At 40.7% G+C, this 21240-nt stretch overlaps 1 protein-coding gene across 2 annotated transcripts in view; it reads left to right on the forward strand.

The window, feature by feature from the left end:
* Positions 1 to 21240, forward strand: part of LOC131105850 (RNA-binding motif, single-stranded-interacting protein 2-like) — a 60867-nt gene that overhangs the window by 20234 nt on the left and 19393 nt on the right. The window contains exons 2-4 of one of the 2 annotated variants that reach the window (XM_058054266.2): positions 8316 to 8476; positions 17908 to 17966; positions 20224 to 20315. In XM_058054266.2, the coding sequence (XP_057910249.2) occupies positions 8316 to 8476; positions 17908 to 17966; positions 20224 to 20315 (312 nt within the window). The remainder of the gene's footprint in view (positions 1 to 8315; positions 8477 to 17907; positions 17967 to 20223; positions 20316 to 21240) is intronic. The other variant, XM_058054267.2, reaches the window with a different exon arrangement.

Raw genomic sequence — 21240 nt, forward strand, 5'->3', positions numbered from 1 at the left:
TGCCTATTGGGCCAGCCGGCTCTGATGGTCTGATGTTATGACATGTTCCCGTCACAGTGCTGCAAAGTATGTCCCTTTTTAAAAGGGTAGTCTCAAATTTCTGTGACAAACCGACTTTTTCGATTGCTCTCCTTCAAGTATGTCCGCTTGAGTCCGGTCATGCGGTGCATAACTTGGGCCCTTTTTAGCACAGCCAAGCCTTTAAGCCAGGGGCACGGCGCGCTGACTGCCAGCCTTGCATCTCGTAAAGCCCTAATGTGGGCGGCTAGCGGTCTTAGCATAGCTCACCTGTATCGTATGTGCATTGAAAAGAAATCAATTGAAGTGAGTTCTGTGTGCTTTAAAAGTCCACGACAGGAAATATCTCTCATCAAATGTAATGTCTGCTGGGATACTTCACATTTCTGAAGTGACTGTCTCCTCACCGGACTCTCCTGCAAAGTCAAATTTGTCCTTCTGGAACGACAATATGTATGTGTATATGTGTATCTATGTCTCTATGTCTCCGTTTAATGTGTCAGATGTTTTGGAGCCGTCCCAAGCGCCCGCTGACTAATCGAGCCAAGGTGAGCCGGCGGAGGCGAAGGCCAGATGGGGAGAGAGCCCAGTCGTCTAAAGTAGTGTGGTGACGGTGCCAGACACTCTGTACGCCTGTTAGATCTCCATCTAGGCGGCGGGCCAGTGCTTTTGTGGGTGTATACGTTTCAAAGCTCCTGAGCTTGTGCCACCCGACCCGGCTTGAAAACAAACCCGTGCATCAAGGTGCCGTCAACCTTAGGAGATGGACAGAGGAGTGATATGTGCACTGCATTGCCTATAAAAGCAAATGCGGGGGGAAGGGCAGTTAGGAACCGGTCTGGATGTGCGTTCAGTGTCCCCGTCACCTGGTTGGAATGCAGAGCGCCTCGTACAAATTGCAGTGTGATAAGATCAGGAGCAGACGGGCAGGATTTCCTGTCTTCCTCCATACTTCAGCTTAACTGAAGAAACATTCAAACTTTATTTCACATTGTCAGGAATTTTAGCACATTCACTGTCTGTACCTGCCAACTGCTCTGTCACTGTCTCAAGATGTCACGTTTTTTTAAGACCCAACCAATTTTTTTGGCCAATTGTAGCCTTTTCCACAGTAATCAGACAAAAGTTGACTGATCGAAGCTGATTCTGAAATGTATTTTTCATTAATCAAATCCAAATAATGCAGTGTTACTGTTAGAAATGAATGACAGAGCCCAACTGATTGGTCAGCAGATAATAGCCATTAGACAATAGATGTTTGCTAAAAAGGTTTGCATTATAGCCGACCTCTGTTGGATAGGAAATAGTAAGAAAAACTCTGGTACTGGGCTGCACGTCGGACGAGTGGTTAGCAATCAGGCCTCACAGCGAGGAGACCTGAGTTCAATTCCACCCTCAGCCATCTCTGTGTGGAGTTTGTTTTCACCGCACATTCCAAAAACATGTTAGGTTAATTGGTCACTCCAAATTGTCCATAGGTATGAATGTGAGTGTGAATGGTTGTTTGTCTATATGTGCCCTGTGATTGGCTGGCCACCAGTCCAGGGTGTACCCCGCCTCCCGGCCCAAAGATAGCTGGGATAGGCTCTTGCATACCTGTGACCCTGGTGAGGATAAGCGGCATAAAAAAATGGAGGGTGGGGGTGGGGGGTGGAGGGTGTTCAAATGTTTTTCCACACAACTTCTGATCATAAAAGTATTCGGCAGTAATCTAAATACTTAAATAACTTGTTTGGATTCATAGTTGAACCACCAAAAGCAAGTAATTTCATCTTTTTTATATTCAAATGTTTTTTTATTTTAATCAATATTTGAAATGGAATCGGCATAACCTGCAATTATTTTAGTTGTGCTAGCTTGCACGAGCAAGGCAGAAGAGCGCCTCGCCTGTCTATCAGGTTGCAATCAAATCATTCATGTCGAGGCTGGCGAATGGAACTTTCCTGGCTGGATCTTAAATATAGCATTTCTGCAGCCGTACTGTGCGGTCCTCTTTCACACAGTCTATAAATCTGTGCATCAGCATGTACGTCAGTCAGACTGTCCAAGCTCTTTCCTTCCTGAGGATAAGACAAGCGGTCCCCTTAGGAGGAAGACGCCATGACACTGGAGGGCGGAAAACTCCCCAACAGCCAGGAAATCCATGAAAAATAGTGCGGGTCGAGCCAGGGTCAACCAACAAAGGCCCACAGGGAGGTGAAGTGGAGGAAATTTTTAAAAAAGGTGGTAACAACCTGAGCTGTGCTGGAGCTCATGACATCCACTAAGGGAAGGGTGTCCAAACTTTTTCCACCTAGGGCCACATACTGAAAATGAAAGAATGTACACCCATGTAAACACATGTTATCGTAATATTATTACACTTTGGGCACCCTTGTATTAATCAGAAAGGAATCAGTTAAAAAAATCTTACCGAGATGATATCAGTTGATCAGTTGATTGGTCTGAAATGTGTTGACTTATCAATAGGCCTGTCACAATAACACATTTAAAGTTAAAAGTTCAAAGGTTAATGTCAACATTATTTTGTTTTTGGTCATTATTTTTTAATTACACCGTATCAAAAGCATTAAACTTTACATTCTCAAGAGCATTTAACGTATTTAACACCCCAATGAAAATAAAATGGACTCTCAATCTAAATGGTCAACAAAAACCACAATCATAGCCAAAAACAATGAAAAATAAGGAAAAAGACACTCCAACAAAATGCACACACAACAATAAATATTGTGCGGGTAATAGACTTACTATTATCATGACAGGCTTACTTTCCAATATATTTGGGATTGTGGTAGTGTAGGGGAATAGTAGTAGGGGAATAATAATGCATATTTTTGTACTTTTGGACTAACTCTGATGTTTGATTATTGATGTCTGATGAGCACCAAGGTACAGATAGAGGCTTTTTATTTATGGAAATGGTGTCGACATTTTATCTTTAGCCAGATCCTAAAAATATACCAAAGATATTTTGAGCAACTTTGCTGTGAATTGGCAGCCTTCCAGCCGAGGACAATAGCAGGCTGAATTTAACTATGCTTTTGATGCAACAAAGATCTTTTGTCAGTAGTTATCACATTAGTTATCTTACACATGTATGTCATTTCAACGTGATACCTTCTACGTACAGTGAAACACTACAATGAAATTATCATAGTATGTTGACTGAAATTGACCCTTTTTGTAAGTATTGGCTACTTGTCTGTTTTGCACATTGCCCAAAAATGGAATTAATTTTATTTAATGACATTTTCTATGTATTATGTACTGTTTCATTTGAATATAGGTCTTCTGTTTAAACACGCACACGTCTTTTTTATTTTTTTATTAACACCAATCAGGCTGATTTTGAGGCTATTTCTAACAAAAGCGAAGAGTGGGGTGTCCAAACTTTCCACTTTCCTCTGAGGGCTGCAAAGGGAAAAGCGGATACGGGGGAATTTTATTTTGTAAAAAGCCTATAAAACGCCAATGTGATTCACACCAAAATAATAATACTACATCATTTGGACATTTCGTAGAACCTTTGTATCCTGTATTTTTTCCCCAAGGACTCTGACCATTTTTTGTGGAGTTCTATACATGAATGCCGATCATGGTACTATCTCGCAATATTAAAGAATCCTTGAAAAAAATTCTTGGATCCAGATCACCATCTGGATCCTCAAAATTGAATCGGTTCTAGCATATCCTTTTTCTGACTGTTCCTAAAAATTTCATCCCAACTCTTCACATTATTTTGAACACAAACAGACCAACAGATAAACACATGCAAAAACACACCCAACTTTGTTTAGGTGCATAGGGTGCTTTGTTTGGGCACTCGATTCCACAGAATGATACACTACCGGGCAAATGGACTACCGGTAGTATGTTAATTGCAATATTGTACAAAACTGTGGCAACATTTCTGTCACTAAATGAATCCCACTGAAACTAACTGGGGTGTATGGAAACAGAACTTGGACAGTAATTGGAAGGTTTGATAAGATAAGATAAGATATGCCTTTATTCGTCCACCGTATGAGAAATAGGTAATATAACAACTGGGAAATACCTCATGGTTTTGTAGAGATTTGTACTTGCCAAAATCAAGTCTTGACAAGCAAAGGTCGGCTGGGGGCTGTCAACTTCAAAGATCTGCCCTGGCTTTTTGTACGGTCTAATTAGCGTGATTGGTCGATGTAATGGTGTGACTGGGCCACCCTGCTGGGCGTTCCCTAAACAAGGACAACTGAATCAGTGACCCGTTCGCTTCTAAAATGAAGCCATTGTTGTTCTGTCGTCACTGTTCAATTGGTCTCGCAAATGAGACACCAGCCTCGCTGCACCCCACAGCGAGCCCAGGAACAAACCACATTTGTTCCTCTTCATCCGCTCATATGTGACATAAATATTTGGCAGTATAAACGTAGTACAAGTCTGCCAATTGCGGTGAGCCTGAGTGTTTGTTTTTATTGCCCCAGTAGTAAAAGTGCCAATGGATCTATTCCTGGAGAGAGAACATTTTTCTCAGCTTCTTTGACAGGGATTATGAAACCTTACTCACCTCAATGAATAGATTTGGCTGAATGCTTGCACAATCTTTGGATTAATGTCTCCATGGAGAACCACAAGTCATGATTCACTGATGGTTGCGTAATAGCCAGTCACATTTCACGTGGAGACTCTGCTGCTGTAGTTAACTAACTAGCGACATGAATGTCAGTTGCGGCGGCGTATGTTGTTGTGAGCAGCAAGAGGGATTGATTCATCGCCAAAATGAATCCCTGGTGTGTGCTGGAGATTTCCATCTCTTTAAATGCGTTTCTCTTCTCGTGAAACCTGGCGTAGACAGGAGAACAAAGTGGAACTGCTTTTCTTCTACCTTTTGTATCCCAAAATGACAATGCACGCACCATTAACACTTCTTGAGGGAGTCGAACTGGAGTGAACGAATCAGGCATAGAAAGATTACATTTCAATGAAATTGTATATTATCAATGTCTTGGAAAGGGGGTAAGTGGAGCAAAATATAACAATATAAAAACTAAACAGCCAGTCAAGAAAAAAAAACCCCAGAAAAACACAGCCTTCACCTAAGTTGCAGGGGTAAGGATATTTTTTTGAGGGGGGGACAAAATAATACTATAAATATACTATAAATATAAATCCTGAAAACATATTGTCATATTGTCAAAAAGTTTACCGGTAAACAAGCTTTGAATAATTCACACTTCAGCTCAATATGGTAATAAAGGTCATTACACAATCCGTTCATATTTCGGTTCATTGATTCTATCAGGCTTCAACCAGATTACATTGCATCCATTATACAGTGCATTCTAGCAACCATTAAAGATACATTAAACAGAAAAGATTATTTTAAAAAAATCAAGGTAATACAATAAACAGAATGTACTTGATTGATGTACTTGGGAATTGTAAACAAATGTGTCTTTCCCTAACACCAAAAGAAACCCTTTTTACGAGCCATTGCTAGCAACGTAAACACAGAAGCAGAGCTTCAAAACATATAAATACATACAACATAAATACATCACTCGTTTGGTCGCAAATGAGGTAATAAACAAGGAATGACAGTATTTCAGCTTTCTTCTTGTACAATTTCTCCTTGTACTTATGACTTAATGTCCATAGAACTTACTGAATTTGATTAAAATTACAACTTATTTGTTAAATGTCTTTTTCTCAGATTTTTAATATCAGGTATATACGTTTCTGCCACTAAAATTACCTTCTTTTCCCCTAATATTATGATGTTAGTCTTGTACATTATGACTTTCTCATTAAATTACAACTTTTTTCTGTTTTTTTGATTGTATTCTTGTAAAATGACTTCTGAATTTTTCATATTGCTGTTGTCTTTTTTTTTTTTTTTTTAAATAGTTTTGTTATTCATTTTTTGTTCATTTTATTTTTAGAATGTGCCGTGGGCCATAAAACCGCCATGGACCCCAAAAGGCCCCTGTGCCACACTTTGGACACAGCTGGCTTACACAATGCTGGTCTTTGGTCTTCCAGTTTCTGGTTTTGGTATGCACCGCAAGATATTTTTTTGTGGTTGCAAAAGTGTAAAAGAAGTTACCCAACATGGAGAGAGCCGAAGGGGCTCCTTCTCCCCCCGTCCGCGATGTGAAGCAGGCAACCAAGAGGCCCAAGCATTTCCCTCAGAAAGCATTATTGCTGAGTGTTGACACGGGCGCAGTGTGATATCATTTTTCACTGAGGAGCGTCCACATCTGTCTCACTATTTATCTCTTCATGAAAACACTCTCCCTTGTTCTAGCCTGGCAAATGCCCACATGTCTGGTTGATATGTGAGTCCAAAAAGTTATACATTTGTGTGTTTTTTTTGTGTTAGAATTGCTCAGGTGGTTGTTGGTATAAGATTCTTTGGTAGGCTAGTGTAGGAAGGAGCTACCTGTTTTTGACTGAGTAGTACTACTTATGTGTTGTAATGGAACGTACCACAGAAAAATACCTCAAAGTTAATCCAAGTCATTTTCAAGTGCTGTCATTTGTGGTACAATGTGCACTGATGAACAAGAAATTCTCGACCTATCCAGACCATTTCTGGGGTATTGGGTATTCTGTTGGCCAACGACAGTGATGTCGCGTGTAGGGCTGGGTTAAACAATTATTTCTGTAATCGATTAATCTGGAAAATAGTTTTTCATTGCATCCCTGAAAGTCCCTGATTAGTCCCTGTAAACATAAACCACAAACACATGCACAGGTTAATTCATTCATTCATTTTCTACCGCTTTTTCCTCACAAGGGTCATGGGGGGGGGGGGGGTGCTGGAGCCTATCCCAGCTGTCTTTGGGCGCGAGGCGGGGTACACACTGGACTGGTGGCCAGCCAATCACAGGGCACATATAGACAAACAACCATTCACACTCACATTCATACCTATGGACAATTTGGAGTGGCCAATTAACCTAGCATGTTTTTGGAATGTGGGAGGAAACCGGAGTACCCGGAGAAAACCCACGCATGCACGGGGAGAACATCCAAACTAACTAATAATAATAGAAATAATAACGTGTATTTGAGGAGTGTGTGTCTGTGTCAGTTAAAAAAAGTGTCAGCAAGACGCGAGTGTGTGAGGTGTGTGTTTTTGTGTGGGCACATGCTCTGTGTGTGCGAGGCTGGAGCACAAGTTACGTGGTGCGGTTTGGATGAATGACGGGGTTAATCATTGCAAACAAGGAAATAAAAAAAGGGCTCTTCTCCTCACAAGCAGCTCCCAGGTGCTTCCTCAATAGGTCCTGGTGCCATCTCAATTTTGCATAGGTCACAAACCATCGCATCATTACCTTTTGGCGTGAAGTATTCCCATACTTTGGATACTCTGTTGCGCGATCTTTTCTTCTGGCTGGACTCACTGAAACTTGGACAAACTTGGCCGTTGCGTGGTGTTTGTGAACGAACGGGTCAAAAGAACTAGTTCTTTTTTGTGAACGAGTGTTGTGAACGATCCTGTTCACTGAAATGAACAGTTTTGCCCACCACTAATTCTGAGTGAAGGTGCATCGACATGCAGTTCTTGTGTCGACATATTTTTTGTGTCGATGTCATCGATGACGTTGACACGTCGCCCCAGCCCTACTCGCATGACGATGTACATGGTTTATTGATAACCTGTGAAGAAAATCTCATGTGGTTTTATTATCAGATATTATCCGATATTTACTGTGTTCACTGTGATACCAGTGTCTGAGGATCTAGCATTCAATTAAAGTTCTTGGCCAACCCTGTGTGTTGGACTGCTACGTTATTTATTGCGCTACATTGAGACATGGTAGAATGCAAATTAATGAACGGCGATTGAGATATTTTTTGACAGGCATATTTTAACATTGATAACTTATGACTGCAGGAACATTATGTACTTATCAGCCTATGAAGTTGATCGTCTTTTATTGTTTTTAGCATCAGCATTTTTGTCCACAGGCATTGTGGAGGACATGAGGCATCATCATCTCTGTACCGCTGTTCCGCTGTTATGTAATGTCCTGCCGCTATGGTGTAGCATGGTTAACATACATACAGTCACTGATGCAGCTATCAGCATCAGCCGTTCATATTACGTATATGAACTGGGATGGAAGTACAAACGCAATGCAGATTCAAACTGAACTGAAATATACCAATAGGTGGAAACATTGCTAACAGGTTGATTCGACTTGTCTTGCTTTCTTTGGATTATGCAAACAACACGCCAAAGTAGCATGCATCACGGAAGAACCCGTGTCCATTTTGATTCTGACATTCCTATCTTCTCCCAGCAGGCCTATGTGTCCTCCGGCCACCAGATGGCTCCCCCCAGTCCCAACAACAACAGTAGCAGCAACAGTGGTGGAGGAGAACAGCTGAGTAAAACCAATCTCTACATCCGTGGCCTTCATCCCGGAACTACAGACCAAGACCTGGTCAAGCTCTGCCAACCGTGAGTTGAGAAATGTCGTATACTTTAATGCCAAGTCTTATTTCTATGGTCATTGCAGTTCAGTCGATCAGACCTGGATGGGATCTGCATTACATCACACAAATGTGATCGGGGGCGTACGAAGCAGTTGATAGTGGGCAAATTTAGTTCATGAATGAGTCAGTGTTTGCTGAAGCTGTCAAAGAATCTTAAGTCTTCATCATATGAAGATATTTTGGAGAATTGTGCGCTTCAACAAGTTTTGCACTCAGCTGGAACGTCTTCTTCTAACTTCAATGAAAAGTACTGCCACAAATCAACATCCCGCCTTGCTATTGTTTGTTGTTGTTTAGGGTGGCAATGATTATTCGGAAAATTTGAATACCTTGATTGCAAAAAAACAGTCAAGCCTACGTCACCCACGCAATGTGGTTAAACAGCAATTGGAACACCATGATGTGTATCAGTTTCAGCGCCGCGGGATAATGTATTTTCCTCAGTGACGACTGAGTGACTAGTGGTGTCATTGGCTTAAGGTTTAATTGCGTAACCTTCATTTCGGCTGTTATTTTTTTTTATAATTGGCACTGTCTGTATCATTAATGGTTGCGAAGCCCTGAACTCAACTAATGAATTTTACTAACAAGACTCTGGGAACTGGAAACCATCAGGTATGAAAATCTTTTGGTCTGTTAAAAAGAATTGTTTAAGAAGCCATCGACAAAGATTTTGGTAGAATACTCGATTACTGAAATATTCAATAGCTGCAGTCTTACTATTGTTAGTACACTAGCATACGCTGTTGTCGTGGTCACGTGGGCTCTATTATATATATGATATTATATTGTAATGTTTTTTGCTGATATTCGACCGATATCAATATCGAATCGTGAGACCCTTAGATTACATGCCAACAAAAGTGCAGGGTTAGTCCTTGAGTACAATGGCGTTTGTGATACAGCTCAATAACTGAAAACTCGTCATCATTTAGAAATTAGATGGTACGTTGATGTGAATCGAGATCAGTGTATGTGTATGTGTATGTGTATGTGTATGTGTATGTGTATGTGTATGTGTATGTATATGTATATGTATATATATATATATATATATATATATATATATATATATATATACAGTGCATCCGGAAAGTATTCACAGCGCTTTACTTTTTCTACATTTTGTCATGTTACAGCCTCGTTCCAAACTGAATTAAATTAATCTCTTACCTCAAAATTCTACACAAAATACTCCATTATGACAATGTGAAAAAAGTTTTTTTTGACATGTTTTGAATTTATTAAAAATAGAAAACAAAAAAATCACATTTACATAAATATTCACAGCCTTTGCTTAATACTTTGTTGATCCACCTTTGGCAGCAATTACAGCCTCAAGTCTTTTTGAATATGATCCCACAAGTTTAGCACACCTATCTTTAGGCAGTTTTGCCCATTCTTCTTTGCAATAAGTCTCAAGCTCCATCAGGTTGGATGGGAGACGTCTGTGCACAGCCATTTTCAGATCTCTCCAGAGATGTTCGATCGGATTCAAGTCTGGACTCTGGCTGGGCTACTCCAGGACATTCACGGAGTGGTTCTGAAGCCAATCTTTTGAGATCTTGGCTGTGTGCTAAAGTCTACTGTCTATATGGTCAAGGTACATGACCAGTCTACTGAGGTCAAGAGCGCTCTGGAGCAGGTTTTCATCCAGGATATCTCTATATACTGCTGCATTAATTTTTCCTTCTATCCTGACTAGTCTGCCAGTTCCTGCTGCTGAAAAACATCCCCACAGCATGATGCTGCCACCACCATGCTTCACTGTAGGGATGGTATTGGCCTGGTGATGAGCAGTGCCTGGTTTCCTCCAAACATGGCGCCTGGCATTCACACCAAAGAGTTCAATCTTTGTCTCATCAGACCAGAGAATTTTGTTTCTCATGGTCTGAGAGTCATTCAGGTGCTTTTTGGCAAATTCCAGACAGGCTGCCATGTTCCTTTTACTAAGGAGTGGCTTTCGTCTGGCCACTCTACCATACAGGCCTGATTGGTGGATTGCTGCAGTGATGGTTGTCCTTCTGGAAGGCTCTCCTCTCTCCACAGAGGAACGCTGGAGCTCTGACAGAGTGACCATCGGGGCCTTGGTCACCTCCCTGACTAAGGCCCTTCTTCCCCGATCGCTCAGTTTAGAAGGCCGGCCAGCTCTAGGAAGAGTCCTGGTGGTTCCAAACGTCTTCCATTTACGAATAATGGAGGCCACTGTGCTCATTGGGACCTTCAAAGCAGCAGAAATTTTTCTGTATCCTTCCCCAGATTTGTGCCTCAAGACAATCCTGTCTCGCAGGTCTACAGACAGTTCTTTTGACTTCATGCTTGGTGTTTGTGCTCTGACATGCACAGTCAACTGTGGGACCTTATATAGACAGTTATTATATTTCCAAATCATGTCCAATCAACTGAATTTACTGCAGGTGGACTCCAATTAAGCTGTAGAAAGATCTCAAGGATGATCAGTGGAAAAAAGATGCACCTGAGCTCAATTTTGAGCTTCATGGCAAAGGCTGTGAATACTTATGTAAATGTGATTTTTTTGTTTTCTATTTTTAATAAATTCAAAACATGTCAAAAAAAACCTTTTTTCACATTGTCATAATGGAGTATTTTGTGTAGAATTTTGACGTAAGAGATTAATTTAATTCAGTTTAGAATGAGGCTGTGAAGCGCTGTGAATACTTTCCGGATGCACTGTATATATGTGTATATATATATATATATATATATATATATATATATATATTGAGTTATTGAGTACGTGTAAAGGTGACTATAGGGATGTTATTTCATGTCTAGAAGGCTCTAATAATTTTAAAAACTGGATTTCGAAGACTGTAAACAGGTTTTCTATGCTCTGACTAGGTAAATGTTGCACTTATAAGTAAGGAATCCTATTCTGTGGTCTGAAAACAATTCACCACGTTAAACAAGGGATGACAAAGTATGTGCGTATGTTCTACTTATTAGCTTTCCAGTTCATTGCTATTGCCACAAGCCTACAGAAAGTGGAAAGGTTAGTTCAGGACAGGAGGCAACATCCTGTCCCCTTCAGAGCCCCCCCCCCCCTTCTCTCCCCGCTTTTTCAACTCAGTCTCCCTTTTCCTCCTGACTTAATAAGGCTTAAGTTTACTCCTTCCTGAATGTAACGCTGCAAAGCTAACATTTGACTGCCAATCCGTCAAGTTACGGCTGTTGCAAAGATTCAATCAAAGTGGCTTTACTAGTAGTTCATCCTTTTCTCACAGCAATAATACAGCCCCAAACAGCTGAATTTCATGTGCGCAACAGATGAAGAGCGGAGCAAGTTGTTATCAACTCACAAGATACTGCTCGTCCAGATTTAGCATTTGCACAATTGAAACCATTTTGCAAGACTTGCCATGTGTTGTCAACTATGACTTGATCAGTGTACAGTAGGGGTGTGAATCTCAGCACTGAGGACGATTTGATACACATCTCGATGCACTGCCAGCGATACGATACTTTAATGATACATGGAATTTTCTGGCGATACGATGCGATACGATTCACCCTCTTCACGATGCGAAGCGAAGCGAAGCGATGCGAAGCGATGCGAAGCGATGCGAAGCGATGCGAAGCGATGCGAAGCGATGCGATGCGATGCGAAGCGAAGCGATGCGAAGCGATGCGAAGCGATGCGAAGCGATGCGAAGCGATGCGAAGCGATGCGAAGCGATGCGAAGCGATGCGAAGCGATGCGAAGCGATAATCATTTAGTTCAAATCAATGCAATCCGATATGATATGGTGCAATTTCTTGCGATATAATGCAATTCAACATGATGCAAATAAGAAAAGGGAAAAAAATGGAATTCAGTATGGTCTTACAAAAAGGATTTGCCTTTAAACAATAATTACTGCTGTAAAAAATACAGTACAACAACAACAAAGTTAAAGTGACACTTTCAACAGTGCAATCAATGTTTGTTTATATTCCTGTCTGTAAAACGTACTGCTAATATGAATGAGCGAGCAGCTAGGCTAATACAGTAGTGAGGAGCAGAAAGTGGAAAACCACTTCTACCCTTTTTAAAATTGTTTCACAAATCAGGAAGAAGCCAACTGCTGTGCTGTTCTAATGTCACCTGCTGTGCTGAACACTCGTTTGGGGGCACTTGTTGCAGGGACGGACAAATAGCTCATGGACAATTTGGAAAACAGCGGAAGATCCACTTGTTCTGACCTGATTTGCTTGGTTTTTCCCCGGTGTTCGACGAGGAACTAGACGGGGAGGCGACGGTAGACTTGTCTGTGTTGTGGTGTCCCCTTTTTAAGGGGGTCTGCATGTTTGTCCTGCTGCCGTTGTACGGCTTCTTAACGGGGGGTTAAATATACAGTAAAGTCTCGTTATATCGATATCGGTTATATCGAAGTACTGCTTATTACGATACTATTTTCATTTCCCGGCAAATTTCTAGTCTTTTATGATATAATTAGTTCCGGTTATTACGATAATCCGGTTACTACGATGCCCTTTTCATCTCCCGCCAGCCAATTTGGTCTGCTTATAGCGATACAAAAGCATCTTAAAGCTGAATCAATATTTGCTTAAGGATTTCAATACCACCATTAACGAAATCTGTAAACGCCGTATTGTTTGATTTTCGGCTAACACCGTTTCGGCTTTTCCACCGACGGACGGTAATTAGAAGATTACAGGTAATTAATATGAAGTAAGTATTAAACAATCTTTTGAAGTAAAGGAGTAAATATTTGTATAATTTAGAGGGATGATTCAGTGATTAGACTTAGTGTTTTCAGATGTGTTCAATATTCTTGGCACTAGCTTTACTGATAAATTATGAAAGTAAACTTACGGTATTGCTTGATCAAAGAAGCAATCTCTTGTTGTTTGAAATAAATCAATACACTTGTATCTTAAAGATTAATATGAAATGTTAAACAATATTGAATCTTTTGTGTTAAAAGGTGAAACGGGGAAGCAGAAGATGGAAGATTTTTTTAAAGTATTGCAGAATAAGTAATGTAAACGTTGCAGTTTTTGTTTTCCATACATGTATTTAATTGTGTTGTATTCAGATATCTTTTTATCGCTTGCAATAATCACTTTTTCATATGTACATGCTGGCGTTTGTGGTTTCTCTCGTGTGTATAGAACAATGTCGAGTGCATTATTGAATATTTACTCAGAGTCACTATTGCAAGAGTGCGTTATGAAAATAATAAATGTTGAAAAAAAATGTGACCCATCTGACTTTAACCGAATTGTGTTATGTATATGAATGCAATCATTTTTTGCAACAATGTTTATGGTTTTGTCTGCTGACGCGTGAGGATTTTGCATTGGTTGAATTTTAGAAAAGAAATTGTCATTAAAAAAGTGTAAAGATGTTTTTATTTAATGCATACGTTTATTTTTCACTTCACTACAGTACAAAAGCATGCTAGATACGCAATCCATGAACTCAAGGAGAAAATTACATGCCATATCAAAGATCCGCTCACTTTTAATGCAGTTCGGCGCAGGATCGGATATATCGATAGTCCGGTTATATCGATATTTTTTCTGACTCCTGAGAATATCGATACAACGAGACTTTACTGTAGAAACTTCCTCGCTGCTGCTTGCGTGTGAACGTCCATGCTGTTTTACTAGTAGTTGTATGTGCCTCACGGCTTCCGTCCGTATTCAATACAAAAGGCGAAATAATGATGGTGCATTCATTGCGCCTGGGGAACAGCGTATGGGGTGAAGTTGAACATTAATAAAAGGGCGCTTGCATCGGATTTTACCGATACCCACAAACACATCGTGATGAATCTGGATTTCATCCGTCATCCCTATTGCATCCATACCCAGTGAATGAGCCGATGTATCGATTAATATCGATGATTTTTCACACCCTTAATGTACAGCAATGAATGTCGAAACCACAACCCTTACTCGGTGCATCCAGCGGACTCTGACAAACTGACTATAAGTGTGAAACATGGCTCTCAGCACATGTTAAAGCTTGTACGCCATATGGACAAAAGTACTGGGACACAACATGGGGGGCGGCAGCAAAGTGCTCCGAAGGTTAGCAAAAGATTCCAGAGGGTGGGTGACTGTGGGGTTGTTCTGTCCTAGATTTGTGTTTGGGATTTGTTGTTTCATCCAGAAGGTCAGAAGGTCAGTAGTTCATTGATGGGTTTGGCCAAGTTCTTGCACAGAAATCTCATCCAAGCATGCCTTAATGGATGTTGCTTTGTATGCCGGGGCACAGTATATAACTGTTGTAAATGTCAGTGATGGACATTTCAGCTTCTTTTCTCATATGTTGCGGACCTATATTGCAATTTTGCAGAAATTAGTTAATAAGTGATTGCTGTTGTGTGGTAGACTATGGCTTATTTTTAGTCAAAATGCATTCTTGCATTCTTGCATTCTTCCTCCCACATTCCAAAAACATGCTAGGTTAATTGGCGACTCCAAATTGTCCATAGGTATGAATGTGGGTGGGAATGGTTGTTTGTCTATATGTGCCCTGTGATTGGCTGGCCACCAGTCCAGGGTATATCCCACCTCTCGCCCGAAGACAGCTGGGATAGGCTCCAGCACCCCCGCGACCCTTGTGCGAATAAGCGGTAAAAAAAGATGAATGAATGAATGTCATAAACAGGGTTTCCATGGACAAACTACAAACATTTTGCTAACATTGAATCCTATATTGTGGTTGGGTCTGGAACCAATTAACTGCTATAAACGAGGGACGAAAGTAATACAAAGACCGGCACCCTCAAAGTTTTGCTGATCAGTGCCCTAAAGGTGTGTACCAACATACTAAAGTTGCACACATTGGCTGTTTTCGAGAGCTGTGTGAGAATTTAGTCTTTTGCTGTTCAGCGGTTCAGGAGTAGAAAAGATACCCAACCCCTTTCAACTTGAAGGCTATACTTTGTGTTGTTTTTAAGCAAACGCTGTACAACATCATTGTAGTGAACTATGAAAAGTGTCAGAGTTGTATGTAGTGTCTGGCCCTCAGGGGTGAATGAAAGTGACAGCCGACCACGCTTTATTATTGGTTTATTCTGCTACCACAGGGCCACCCTCTACCTGATTGTCACGCTCCAGTGCTTCCCAAGGAAGGTTTCAAATCCTCTGAGCCGTTTCAAACGCAGCGTGTGCGCACCGTCTTGTCAAAGCCACAGCAATCAAAGTGGCCCAGAAATCTGCGGCTGGTATGTGAAACACAGGAAGTTGATTGTAAAAGCAGGCGGCCGACAGAGGAGTCATTGTGTGGCGTCAGAGATTTGGAAGGGGTGGGCGGGTGGCGGACGTGAGTGGGAGGGTTTCTCTTGAAGGCAAAACATGAATGAGTGGGAAAAGAGTAGCATCGCCTGCTGGGAAAGAATGTCAAGCAGCTGTAAGCGGGTCATGACTGTCTTTTAAGTGTGTGTGGCCTCGGCAGCGTTTTGGGGCTTTTGGAGAGGCGCTGAGGTGAGTGGAAGGTCAAAAAGTGCTGCCTTTCAGACCTTTGAGCCCATGCATGGTATCCCCGACAGGGCAAACGTCAACACATGAAACACTGCTTTTGTTTTTCTTTGTCCTACAGGTAACAGGGTCCGCAATTTTGTTTGGAATCACGTTTTTCACTTGTAACAAAATACCCAAATGATATTTTCCTATGATGTGTGGCTATCAAATTTTTCTGCCAAACAGACTACTAACAGATGTTCCTTTAAAGCAGTTTTTAGCCATAAAAACGGTCACAAGGTGGCAGAGTGCATTGGAAGGGGAAGGGCATGGCTCATTTGCATGCATGACACACTTGCCAGCAAGGACGAAGTGGAAGAGTGTGGAGGAGTGTAGTGTGCAAATAGTTACGCATTGTAGGGGAATATTTACTCGTGCACACACATGCACACACACCGTTTAGTTCCAAATGTGAAAATTGTAAATAGTTCATGGTGTTATAGTTGTAATTAAATTGATATTTGGATGTAAAATAACCATGTTTGTGTTGTTTCTGTTGTGGTACAGTTGTTTAGATATTTCAGCTGTCACAAAAGCAAAAGAAATGTGTCAAAGTGAAAGTTAGGCTTGAAGTGTATCTTCAAAAAAGCATTTTTTCTCCCTTTTCTTGTTGGGAACTGATATTTTCCTGAAACTAGGCCATGCTCGACTGCTGATTACTAAAGAACTGATGAAAGACAAGAGCCCATTTCTTCCTTTTGATAGGTTCCATCATGTTTATATAGCCATAGATCATTCCTAACACAAGTTTCCACTGTATTATGATATTATTGTAGCTCTAGGAGCTTAGCTTATGAGTGATTCCCTGCAAAGCACTCCCTTGCTACACACCCATGAGACTGCATGACACACACATGCCACACTGAGGTGTCACTCTCCCCACGGCGTGGCATCCAAATCATCTATCCACCGAAAGGAGGCAGGCGTGTAGGACCAAGCGGTGCACTGTGATGTTAGTGTGGAAAATTGAGAAAAAAAAGAAGAGGGAGGGATGTGGTGGAAAGGAAGGCCAACGAAAGGGTGAAGCATCAGGTTACAATCCTCCCAGACGCCATGTCGCCCAAACAGAGGAAAGACCAAAGACCAAAGCTCCTGCTAAATACACCAGTCAGATAGAATCTATTACACGGTAACGTGGATCCACTTTGAATTGGCCTCCAATATGAGTGATGACTATCTCAATACTGCAGGGATTTACTAAAACTTTCCTTTTTGATTTTTCATATTCACTCTTTACTTTTACTGAGACAAAAATCAAATGTAGTCATAAATTGAAAGTAACACACAGCGTTGATGGTTTGATGCTAGTCAAAGATCCTATATAAGGCAAGAGCGCTGACAGACGGCAAAAACACGAGTCACATATTCTCTGTATCAGGGATTCTTAACTAGTGGGTTTTCAGTGGGTTGTGGGTCTTTACCTCGGGGGTTCTTTTGATACACCACCCCCAGTTCCTTGCCATGTTTATGGTTGACTTCCAAGGAAGTCAGGAAGGACATCCAACCCACAGCTGCAGAGTTGAATTTGGTCAAAATCAATAACTTAAATAAGATTTAAAAATGAGATGATGTCCTCACACTGCCTGGAGTTTTCCAAAGGCTCATTTTTTAAATCATACATTGGTGTGTGGACAAAAGGCCAAAAGGAATAGAAAAATCTGTGCATGAACAAGGGCAAGGAAAATGTGTGTGTCAATGAACAGGCCTGAAATAAATTGTCACCTGTCAAAATAACAAAGGCCTAAATTGGGTGGAGATGGACGTAGAAGACATGCATGCATGTTTGTGTTTATGCCCGATGGTATGCAGTGTGTGGAAGTGTGTCATGCATGTGGAAGGAGCAGATTCCTTTTCATTTGTCACTGACAGGATGTGTTTTTTTTTTGTGTGTCCTCAAAGGTATGGCAAGATCGTGTCAACGAAAGCCATCTTAGATAAAACCACCAACAAATGTAAAGGTGAGTGCACTCACACATGGTGTCGCATTGTAGCCTGTTAAAGGCGAGGGGGGGAGTTTAGAATTTTTTGAAATGGGTTAGGGCAGGGGCCGGCACCCAAAATGTTGAAAGAGCCATATTGGACCAAAAAAAACCAAAAACAAAAAAAATGTGTCTGGGTCCGCAAAAAATTAAAAGCCTTATATAAGCCTTATAATGAAGGCAACACATGCTGTATGTATCTATTTTAGCTATATTAGCCTACTATCAAAATGACTAAGTTGGCTACAAATACATAATTAGCCTACATGATTACATGTTTATTTTCCCTGCAGCACAACCTGTAGGGAATGACACACTATGTGACTACTCTGTGTTGTAGATGCCGCCTCAAGTTTAACTTCATTGCAATATTAATACATTATGTTTCATTGCTTTGATGAAATTAAAGAAATGCAATAAAGAAATCAGTTTTTTTAAATGTAATTTTTATTTTGAGGATTTGAAAAAACAACAACAAAATGGAACGTGCATAGCCCCCTGCATACATAGCCTGCATTTATAAAAATAAAACAGCAGCCTTTTGAAAAGGTAAAGTATATCAAATCAAATTAATACAGTTCAAGTTTGATTTCTGTGCAAATGCCAAGCAAGTTGGTGCAAGGGTAAAACGCAGCTGTCCTCTTCTTTTTTGACACGCAACCAACGTAGCTATCCTCATGTTAACTTGTCAGGTACATAGGTAGGTAGGTAGGTAGATGGATGAATAAAGTATCTACCTAACCAACATAGCTATCCTGGTGTTAACTTGTCAGGTACATAGGTAGGTAGGTAGATGGATGAATAAAGTATCTACCTAACCAACATAGCTATCCTGGTGTTAACTTGTCAGGTACGTAGGTAGGTAGGTAGATAGATGAATAAAGTATCTACCTAACCAACATAGCTATCCTGGTGTTAACTTGTCAGGTACATAGGTAGGTAGGTAGATAGATGAATAAAGTATCTACCTAACCAACGTAGCTCTTCTGGTGTTAACTTGTCAGGTACATAGGTAGGTAGGTAGATAGATGAATAAAGTATCTACCTAACCAACGTAGCTATCCTGGTGTTAACTTGTCAGGTAGGTAGGTAGGTAGTTACGTAGATAAATAAAGTATCTACCTAACCAACTTGTCAGTGTTATTCAGCTCTGAACCGTCGTAAGGGCGACCTGACTTCAGCAGAGGATGAAATTGTTACTTGTTGCTTCCAACCAACTTTATTTTAACATTCCAGCACCGAGGCATTTCACACTAGACGAACTTCTGGGTTCAAAGTTCATGCAAGTTCACCCTACATAGCTGTCCAAGGCAAATGCCTGTAACACTCTGACCTGAGCAACAAAACACAATAATATCCCCAAGTGTCATTCCAAATATATACTGACGAAAATCAAAAATCACTTTATAAAAACAGCCACTTTGTTACTAAATGTGTGCCTATGACAGGATTGTGTTCTTACCCGTTTAATGTGACTTCTGTTTTCGGACATGACCGGTCAGCTTCTCAACATCGGGCATGTAAGATGAATGCAAATGATTGGGGCCAAGAAACGTTTAATCCTCTGTCCTTAGTTATTTTTCAGAAATATGAAAATATGGCAGAAACATGTGTCACAGACTATGATGCAAATCTTCGTTGACAGAAATGTTGAACTTTAATATTTACTCTACACATTTTTACAGCATTGGAAAACGTTAAGAATGTTTGTGTCATGTTTGTCCTACAGAAACCATATTAAAACAAGAATATATTTATCTCCCCCATCTTTTTCCATTTTCAAACATTTTTCAAAAAGCTCCAGGGAGTCACACTAGGGCGGTGCTAAAGAGCTGCATGTGGCTCTAGAGCCACGGGTTGCCGACCCCCAGGTTGGGGGGGGGGGGGTACAGATCCTCATATGCTCCTTTTTCAAGTTTGCTTTTGAATCCTGCGGTAGCCCGTTTATGCCAAAAACCTTGTTTTCCCCACAGACCTTGTTTTCTACATCCACGTAGCTTAGTGGACAGCAAAACCTGATCTACCATACCCAGCTCTTGATAACGACACCAGCTACAAAATTCCCAATGATCAATTATTCATATGTGATTCATGAGGTCCAATCCCACTGGAGAGAGGAGCCTCACTGGTTCAGAATAAGTACAAATGGCTTGATGCTAGTGAGTAGTTTATGAGGTACGTATGAGGTATGATATGGAAATGATATGTTGTTAATGTATTTATGTGTATTTGACAGGCTATGGCTTTGTGGACTTTGACAGTCCAGCAGCAGCTCAAAAAGCAGTGACAGCTCTGAAATCCAGTGGCGTCCAGGCACAGATGGCTAAGGTAAGATTTCAACAAAATACATCTCCACTTTCAAACACGTTACCATTGTCACGTTATCCACACTCTTCAAAAATGTACACACTAACATCTCTGGGGCATTTGACAGTGTCTAGCAGTTTGCCAAGTTCTATCCCAACCCTAACTGCCAACACTAAACCCAATTCCAGCCCCAAACCTAAACCCAACCACAGGCCCTCACCCCAACCCTGTACTGGTGCCAAAGGGGTACTCTTGTAATGGTGCAATGACTTTTTAGTAGTAGTATTGGCATTTAGTATTAGTATTAGTATAAGTCACACTTTTTTCATAGGTTGGCTGTTCCTGCAACTTATACTCCAGTTCCTTTTGTTTCTGAATCCCTTCTTCTAGTTTGGGACCAATATTGACAAAGTAGTTATTGAACTTTTCAACTGTCTCATCCATATCATCATTATAGGTGTTTCCCACCATGAAATAATTAGGGTAGTTTGTCTTCTTGTTACTTTTTACTTGATAATACTATTTAGAATGCCCCAGGTAGCTTGAATATTGTTTTTGTACTTGTCTAATAGTTGTCTGTAATATTCCTTCTTACACGCTCTTAAGATTGTAGTCAACTTATTTTATAAGTCTTGTATGTTCTTTCTGATTCTTTAGTCTGTTGAAGGATGAATTTCCTGTATAGAGTGTTCTTCTTCTTGCAAGCATTAGTAAGTCCTTTTGTCATCCATGGCTGGTTGTTTTTCCTTTGCTTCTTTGACTTTTCTCTCCAGGGACAGTTCTTATCGTACAGCTTCATATAATTATGTAGAAAGTGTTCGTATGCTTCATCCACGTCTTTGGCAATGTACACACACTCCCATTTTTGTTCTTCTAGATCCTTCTTGAAAGCGTTGACTCTGTCCTCTGAACGTAGTCTTTGGACAGTCTTTGTAGCCTCCGTTGG

This window comes from Doryrhamphus excisus, linkage group LG18, assembly GCF_037039965.1.
Source record: "Doryrhamphus excisus strain RoL-2023G ecotype Guam linkage group LG18, RoL_Dexc_Guam_v1.1, whole genome shotgun sequence".
NCBI classification, from domain to species: domain Eukaryota; kingdom Metazoa; phylum Chordata; class Actinopteri; order Syngnathiformes; family Syngnathidae; genus Doryrhamphus; species Doryrhamphus excisus.